The 8782-nt window shown below is 40.9% G+C and overlaps 1 protein-coding gene and 1 non-coding gene across 2 annotated transcripts; one reads left to right on the forward strand and one right to left on the reverse strand.

Annotated features, from left to right (window-relative positions):
* Positions 1290-1362, reverse strand: TRNAE-CUC. Its single transcript has one exon. It is a non-coding gene; the product is annotated as a tRNA-Glu (tRNA).
* On the forward strand, positions 1425-3367 carry LOC104791350 (protein CHAPERONE-LIKE PROTEIN OF POR1, chloroplastic-like). Its single transcript, XM_010517202.2, has 5 exons — positions 1425-1545; positions 1810-2004; positions 2096-2187; positions 2463-2907; positions 2996-3367. Exons 2-5 carry the CDS (start codon positions 1856-1858, stop codon positions 3144-3146), a joined length of 837 nt encoding a protein of 278 aa, XP_010515504.1. The 5' UTR covers positions 1425-1545; positions 1810-1855; the 3' UTR covers positions 3147-3367.

An 8782-nucleotide genomic window follows, 5' to 3' on the forward strand; every position in this document is an offset into this window, starting at 1 on the left:
TGGCTCTACCTTTTCTGCAGACTCACAAAGTTAAAAAGTTTGTTCTTCACACCAACTATCCCGGTCATGCTGATTTCAACTCATACATAAAGTGCAATTTTGTGATTTCTGGTACGTAATGCAAATGAAGCAGCTCATGTCAGTCAATTATGCTTTACTCAGATATATGCTGTCTTACTTTTCCAACAAAACTACGCTCTCTTGTTGCTTTGCAGTTGGGGAGGATGCGGCAGAAGCAAACAGAGGTGGAAACAAGATCACTCCAAGCACTAATTGGGATCAGGTTAAGGTAAATTAACTTCAGACCAAAGTGATATAAACATAACAGAAATTGAATGATAAAGCTAGTCTATGTTAGGCCTTGACCAATTGTCCCTAAAAGTTTTTATTGGTGTAAAATATCTTAACCAATCCCACCATTGCGGGATCCTATTGCATAATGGAAAGAACCTTGTGGGGAAGCATTGAGGAAGTGATCTAATGGATTATTACTTTCAGCATAATACATGACTGAACTGAATCATCAGTAAAAGTGAGAATCATAACAAATTGAGGAAAACATTTCTCTCATGAAACCTGGCTTTCACCTTTAGGAAATACTTGGGGAATGTGGCCCAGCAGCTATCCAGACGCAGGGGTCAACAAGCAACCCTTTTGGATCGACTTATGTGTATGGCTATCAGAATGTTGCTTTTGAGGTGAGGCATTTATTAGTAACCTTATATCAGTAAATTATGATCCTTGTTGTATATTTGCAAATTGTTAAGTGACAGTTTATGTTGGGTAAAAATATTTGCAGGTGATGAAGAATGGTCATATAGCCACTATAACTTTGTTCCAGTCATGATGTATCCTGGTGAGGTATGTCGATCTTGAGTTTGCCCATACATATTAATATTGCAAAGTTATGATATTGTAGACAAAATTGGCTCAAATTAATTTGTCTTGTGTTAGTTATATGCTACTGAATGAACAAAGCTTCTCACATGTGGAATATCAATCAATGTCTTTGTAGGGGGCTCAAGATCTTCCATCAGACTCTGTAAATCTAACGTCACAAGAAGCTACGAAACTTATGGATGATACCAAAAAAACTACAAATGTCGGAAACAAAATGTTGTACAGTAGTACGTTTGGCTAGTTACTATCACGGTTATAATAACAGTTACTCTGGTTTTATTCAGACTTTATGACTATATCCATTTAGTCATCAGTTGAGTGTCTTGATAAATTGAAGATTCAAAAAATGACATTGGAAAAAAAAACAAAGACCAAAAACCAAAAAATGACTCCGTCGCCGGGACTCGAACCCGGGTCTCTCGGGTGAGAGCCGAGTATCCTAACCAGCTAGACTACGACGGATTGTTGACTGGTATTGTCTTAAGCTTTATATAACTTATTGGTGTAGCTAAGGTTTCTTCTTGTCCGATATCTCTTCTATCCGTTGCGGTGAGTCGTGACAAAGGTTTTGTGAATGGTTCCAGGAAGGAAAGGGGAAGTGGAATTGTGGATTGTATTCATCAGCGATACGTCTCTTCTCCTCTGGTACTCTTCTCTTTCTTTCTTTTGATTCTCTTCTCCTTCCGTTTCGTTTCGACTTATGTAGAACTCCTAAGCTGCTTTTTAATTGAGAATTGCCTTTTCGTTCAATCCATGGGGATGCAAGTACTTGAATTCTCAAATAGTTCCGATTTCTCTTTCGTTGGATATTAGTTATTCGTTTTTAGCTGCGCTAATTTGATTTGGAATGCATAGTAGTAGTATTGGCGATTGGTTTAGGGTTTATGCCTAATTTTTGTTTGATTTTAGGGATTGAGAGTTGGTGGTGTGAGGGAAAGCTTCGGTATAGTTAGAGATGAATGCGTCCGGGTTAACTGTTACTCCGCCCAGATTTCACCTTCGATGGCGTTCAGATCGTTTTGGCACAACTCAGAGAAGCTCTCAAGCTTTTACTGTTCTAAGTAAACTTGATAATCGAAACTCAACTTGGCGTAATCTTAAAAGGTTAGTGTTTTTCTTTTTTTAGGGGGCAGTTGTTCGAATAAGCATATGCTAGTTCTTTCTTCATGGTTATCTGAAATGCTCTTTTGCACAGTTCTTGTTTGGCTCTTCCTACACAACGAAGCAATGCTATGATCGTCCGTGCCATGAGTGCTTCCTTTGGTGATATGGCAGATGATTCAACTGGTTATACATTATTCTGAGCTCTGCATAATGCTAATTTAAGCTTTCTAGTTATGGCCACATACTCATTACGCGATAATCTTGGGTTAAGCTTGTAAACCGTGCTTTTGTGTAACTTAGTAGTGATAGATTGGTTCTTTTGAATTGATCTAGCTGTCTATAGACGAAGCAATACCTAGCTAGCAATGAAATGCGTAATTCGTAGTTAAAAACTTGAACTTGACAGCAATGATTCAAGCCAGTATGATTAATGTTCCCTGCTACTTTCATTGGTTCAGCTGTCTTTCCTCGGATCAATGTGAAAGACCCTTATAAACGGCTTGGGATAAGCCGGATGGCCTCGGAGGATGAGATACAAGGGGCGAGGAACTTTCTCATTCAGCAATATGCAGGGCACAAACCCAGTGTTGATGCAATCGAATCAGCTCACGACAAGATTATCATGCAGAAGTTTCATGAGCGTAAAAACCCGAAGATTGACATATCGAAAAAGGTCCGCCAAGTGAGGCAGTCCAAAGTGGTTAACTTTGTTTTCGAAAGATTCCAAACTCCTGCCACTGCAGTCCTTGTCAAAACAGCAGTCACGTTTGCAGTTCTTGGCGTTCTAACCGTTTTGTTCCCTACTGAAGAAGGACCGACCTTTCAGGTTGCGTTATCACTAATAGCTACCTTTTACTTCATCCACGAAAGGCTGAAGAAGAAGCTCTGGACTTTCCTTTACGGGTAAATAAGCTGATCTAAATCATAAAAACCTTTGCTGCTACCTTCTTGATTTAAATTCGCACCTGATCAGATTGATGTTGTGAAACAGGACTGGAGCTTTCATCTTTTCCTGGCTGGTTGGGACATTCTTGATGGTATCTGCGATCCCACCGTTCATCAAAGGACCAAGAGGCTTCGAGGTCATGTCTTCGCTCCTAAGCTACGTTTTGCTTTGGGTGGCTTCGAGTTACCTCCGGTAGCGTTGTTCTAGCTCTGTTCTTTTCCCCTTGTTTGGGTCGCAAAAATCTCAAATTGTTATCTCGGATTAAATCAAAACAGACACAAAAAGAGAAAAATGCATCATCTTCTTCTGACATAGAGAGTGATATGACTTTTTTTGGTCTTGGAGTTGTTATTTCGCCAACTTTGTGACTTGCGCTTGCCGACTAATTTATTCAAGTCTCAGTCTCGATAGGGGTAATTGTTTGTCTTATTTTAGCCTCGTTCCATATTTGAGATCGTCCGGCAATGAGATTGAGATGAGATGAGAAAATAATGTTTTGTTTTTTTGGTAGGGAGATGAGAAAATGATGTTTCACTTTATGAAAAGTGACTAACATAAAAAAAAGAACTTTAGTTATTGACAGAGAACAAAAAAGTTATTACTGTATTAGTCATGACGTTACTTTTCGTTGATTCCGGAAATTAGTATGATTTGTAGTACTACTAGTAATAGACTCTCTCTTTGTTAAATGAAAAATTGGAAACATCGCCTCAAACATGTGCTGTCTCATAATAACTATGGCTGCATGGGTTTGGCCTGATCCATGGCCTCATTATGTGCATGATGAAAGGAAGGGTGAAGAACTCTAGTAAACCAAAAAGATGCGGCTCAAGATTATTACTTTATTGCATAAGAGCCTTGTTACTTCACATTGTAGATATATATACGATGAGAGCTAGGTTTTATAAGTCTGATTGTTCCCTACACATGTCATCATCTGCAAAGAGTTGGTGATCCAAGGGGAGCGTATCTTTTCTTTACTTGTATCATAGTGTGAGCTATCACACTTGCCTTGACTGTACTATCAGCTTCACATGGTGACAAGGGCAGTACTCTGCTACCGTTGGAGAAATCTTCTTTGCTTAAAATCTTGATGGACTTGATATTGTCAAGGCCCACTCTATTCCTTTGCTGGACCGAAACAACAAGTGATGTGTTGTTGTTGTTCAGATCTTCAAACACTCTGAGACCACACCAAGTTTGTACTTCAGATTTTCAAACACTGGAATAGGCAGGGACTTGGTAAAGATATTTGCAAGCTGATAGGCGGATGGGATGTGATATACGGTAAGGGAGCCTTTTGCAACTTGTTCTCGGACATAGTAGTAATGTGTCTTGAAGTGTTTGGACTTTTTGTGCAGAGTGGGGTTCGCTGATAGATAAACTGCAGACAAGTTATCACAATAGAGCTCTGGTGTTTGTTTAAGAGGCATACCAACATCTTCAAGCAAATCACGTAGCCAGTTTACTTCAGCGGCTCTGTTAGAAAGGCACTGATACTCTACTTCGGTTGAGCTCCGAGAGACGGAGGTTTGACGCTTAGCCAACCACGAGATGATGTTGGTACCAAGAAAGGTACAAAACCCGCCAGTTGAACGACTAGTGGTTTGGCAACCACCGCAGTCACTATCACTGTATGCTCGTAGAGTATAGTTAGTGTTATGAGTGAAGGAGAGACCATGATCGATGGTACCTTTTATGTATCGGATTACACGCTTTAGCAAACTGAAATCAGCTACCGTTGGAGAGTGCATCCTCTGACATACCAAATTAACTGCAAATTGGATATCTGGTCTAGTCAGAGTGAGGTACTGCAGTTTACCTGCTAGACTGCGAAAAAAATTGGTTGATCAAACAGTTCTTCTGACCCTTGACCTTTTGTAGTTCAGTGGGTAATGGTGTGGGAGCAGGTTCACAATCAGTCATCCCAGCTGCAATAAGAAGGTCCTCTGCATACTTGTGTTGGTTGAGGAACATGCCGTCTGGATGATGATGAGCTTGTATCCCAAGAAAATAACTTAATTTGCCCAAATCTTTCATACGAAATTCCTCACTGAGAGATTCCAGGAGTTTGTCAACCAGAGTAGGATTGGTTCCAGTTAGTACCATATCATCCACATAGAGGAGTAAGACCATAAGATCATTATCTCTGTTGTAGACAAAGAGAGAAGGGTCTTTGAAGCTGCATTTAAAGCCAAACTGTAAAAGGAACTTACTGAATTTGTCAAACCATGCACGAGGGGCTTGCTTTAGGCCATAGACTGCTTTGTGAAGTTTCCAGACATGAGAAGGATTGACAGTATCAACAAATCCAGGAGGTTGTTGCATGTAGCCCGTTTCTGTTAAATCTCCATGAAGAAACGCATTCTTCACATCAAGTTGCTTAAGTGGCCATTTGTTAACTATTGCCCCATGAAGAACAAGCCGGACTGTTGCAGTGCGAACCACCGGACTATATGTTTCAAGGAAATCAACTCCTTCCTCTTGATCATATCCCTTGGCTACAAGACGACCTCGAAGTTTGTCCAAGCTGCCATCTGTATTGAGTTTCTTCTTGAAGATCCATCGACATCCAAGAACATTCATATCTGGTGTTCGTGGGACTGAAGAAAAGGTGTTGGTTTCTACAAAAGTGTCAACCTCTTCTCCCATAGCTCCTGTCCATCCTGCATGTTTGAGTGCCTCAGCTACTGTTTTAGGCTCTTTAACAGTGTTGTGAGTAATTGTAAGAGCATATTTGGTTTTCTAACACCATCTTTTCTCCTGGTGACCATGGTATGATCATTAACAACAAGTGTGGCAAGTGGAGGAAAGTCATCCTCAGAGAATAAAGGTGCTTCATCACTCGAGTCACTTGTACTTGTTGAGGTTGTTATCGGAGACTCTGCAGTTTCTGGAGTTTCTGCAGGTGACTCTGCATCTGTGGATTCCGAAACAACAGGAGCTGTGTTGTTGTTGTTCTGTGTTGGTTCGAGTTCTGGAAGTGACAGAGTAGGAGCTGCTGGAAGGGGAACTGCAGAAATTGTAGAAACTGCAGAAACCGTTGATGCAGCAGGTTGAAAGCCTTTCTGCCATGCAGATAAAAGAGGTGATGTTGCAGTTGGAACTAAGTGAGCATAATCATCAGCAAATGGAAACACCTGCTAATCAAAGAGAACATGTCTACTGATATAAACACGTCCAGTGGGAGGATAGATACACCAATATCCTTTGTACTTGTTGTTATATCCGATGAAGACACATTTCAATGATTTTGGATCAAACTTATTTGCACCATAGGCTCGAAACGTGGGATAACAAACACTCCCAAACACTCGCAAAACCGAATAATCAGGCTTGAGTTGAAACAAAGCTTCATAAGGGCTTAGAGAAGAAGCAAGTACAGATGAGGGGAGAAGATTACTCAGGTAATTTGCTGTGAAGAAGGCTTCAACCCAGAATTCTTGTGGAACCTTACTCTGAAACATCATGCTGAGGCCTAATTCAGTTAAATGTTTGTGCTTCCTCTCTGCCAAACCATTTTGTTGAGGAGTGTGAGGACAAGAGATCAATTGCTTGATTCCACATGTTGCAAGATGAGTTTCGAAGTGTGTGCTAACAAATTCACCTCCACCATCACACTGAAACATCTTGATTTTCTGACTTAACTGATTCTCAACTAGATTTTGGAATAGAATGAAAACAGAATAAAAGTCTGATTTATTCTTCAAAGGATAAAACCAACAATAGCGAGTGTAGTTGTCAACAAAGATAACATAGTATCTAAAACCTTGAGCAGAAGTGATTGGAGCAGGACCCCACAAATCACAATGTATCCTCTCAAGAGGTTTACTAGCTACAAACAAAGAGGAAGTAAAAGGTAGCTGAGCACTCTTCCCAAGCGTGCAAGACTCACAAAGCTTGTTGGTGTGCTTGTTTATTGTTATTGCTGCTGTAGAAGACAGATGCTGAAGTACTTCTGCACTCGGATGTCCCAAACGTTTGTGCCACACCTCATCACTACTTGCTAGCTGTCGATTTGAATACAAGGCTTCGAACGATGGATTCCCGAGCACATAATGATCTCTACTCCTGCTTCCGGTTGTGAGGAGCTGTTTGTCCTTTACACGCACACCATCAGAGTCAAATTTAACAGAGCAAGGATAGTCATCACATAGCTTAGAGACAAAGAGAAGAGACTTAGTAACATTTGGACAGACCATGACATCTTTAAGTGGGAGAAAATTACCTGATGTCGTCTGCAAAGGAACTGATCCAATGTGAGTGATGAGCCAGAACTCACCGTTTCCAACCATTACTGAGTCTTGACCTTGATATGGTTGAACATGATGCAGGTTGGTAGTGGTGTGAGTGATGTGGGCAGTAGAACCACTATCAGGCAGCCACTCATTTCCTGTGTGGTGATCTCCATCAGAGACTCGCATAGCCGCTAAAGCAGAGGGTAAAGACTGAGCAAATTCTTCATTGTGACCATATTTCCCACAAATTTGACAGGTTGGTCGAGTAGAGGAACCTCCGTTTCGGTTCTGGTTGTTGTTATGCTGTTGCAAATCTCGACCTCTTGTGGAGTAGTTTCCTCGACCTCTGAATCCACCACGTCCACCTCTGCTTCTGTTGTGCGAACCTCCTCTGTCGAAGTGTTGTTGTTGTTTCTCAGCTTGAAAGGCAAGATGTGGAGTGACAACAGGCGCAGTAGAGTACGCTTTTAGTTTATCATCAAAGGCGATAACTTTGAAAACAACATCTTCATAGCATGGAGGAGGAGTCAAATCCATGGAGTGTTCAATCACAGTAGCTACAGTCTTGTATTCTTTACCAAGGCCAAACAGTAAGCCATGGATTTTCTCCAAATCACTCATAGGGAATCCTATCGAGTCAAGCTGATCAAACACTTGTTTGAGTTCACTAAGATAGTCCTCCATAGATCTACCAGCCTTAAGACAAGCACGCAATTTGTTTTGCAGTTCAAACTTCCTAGAGGTAGAGACCCTATTGAATTTCTTAGCAAGAGCAGACCATACCTCTTGAGCCGACTGCAGACCGTAGACAACTCTGATGGCTGCTTCAGACAGAGACCCCAAGATCCGTGCCATGACCAGTTGATCATTACAAATCCATTTTGAAAACTCAGGGTTTGGTTCTTCAGTGACCCCTTCAGTACGAGTAACAAACCGTGTTGATGCTGGATGAGGGATTGAGCCATTAACGTAGCCAAGAAGCATTTGAGGAGACAGGAAAGACTCGAACTGAGTTTTCCATTGAAGATAATTGGACTCCGTAAGCTTGAGAGTCATAACCTGAGAGATAGATAACGAAGCGGAAAAGAAGGAATCTTCTGGAGCCATAGACCGTATTACCGGCGCTCTGATACCATGAAAGGAAGGGTGAAGAACCCTAGTAAACCAAAGAGATGCGGCTCAAGATTATTACTTTATTGCATAAGAGCCTTGTTACATCACATTGTAGAAATATATATGACGAGAGCTAGGTTTTACAAGTCTGATTGTTCCCTACACATATCATTATCTGCAGAGAGTTGGTGATCCAAGGGGAGCGTATCTGTTCTTTACTTGTATCGTAGTGTGAGCTGTCACATTTACTTTGACTGTACGATTAGCCTCACATGGTGACAAGAGCAGTACTTTGCTACCGTTGGAGAAATCTTCTTTGCTTAAAATCTTGATGGACTTGATATTGTCAAGACCCACTCTATTCATTTGTTGGACCGAAATAACAAGTGGTGTGTTGTTGTTCTGCCTTACACATGACCGTCTTATTTAGTATTTCTGTCTCTAATTTATGTATATCTCCTCAAAAAAAAATTAAACACAT

The sequence above is a fragment of the Camelina sativa genome, chromosome 6 (genome assembly GCF_000633955.1).
Source record: "Camelina sativa cultivar DH55 chromosome 6, Cs, whole genome shotgun sequence".
Classification (NCBI taxonomy): domain Eukaryota; kingdom Viridiplantae; phylum Streptophyta; class Magnoliopsida; order Brassicales; family Brassicaceae; genus Camelina; species Camelina sativa.

Bases quoted from the DNA above. Each gene is read 5' to 3' on its own strand.
- LOC104791350 (XM_010517202.2), top strand. From the start codon at position 1,856: ATGAATGCGTCCGGGTTAACTGTTACTCCGCCCAGATTTCACCTTCGA. The intron at 2,005-2,095 runs GTTAGTGTTTTT...TCTTTTGCACAG, and splicing joins ACTTGGCGTAATCTTAAAAG to TTCTTGTTTGGCTCTTCCTA. The intron at 2,908-2,995 runs GTAAATAAGCTG...GTTGTGAAACAG, and splicing joins CTCTGGACTTTCCTTTACGG to GACTGGAGCTTTCATCTTTT.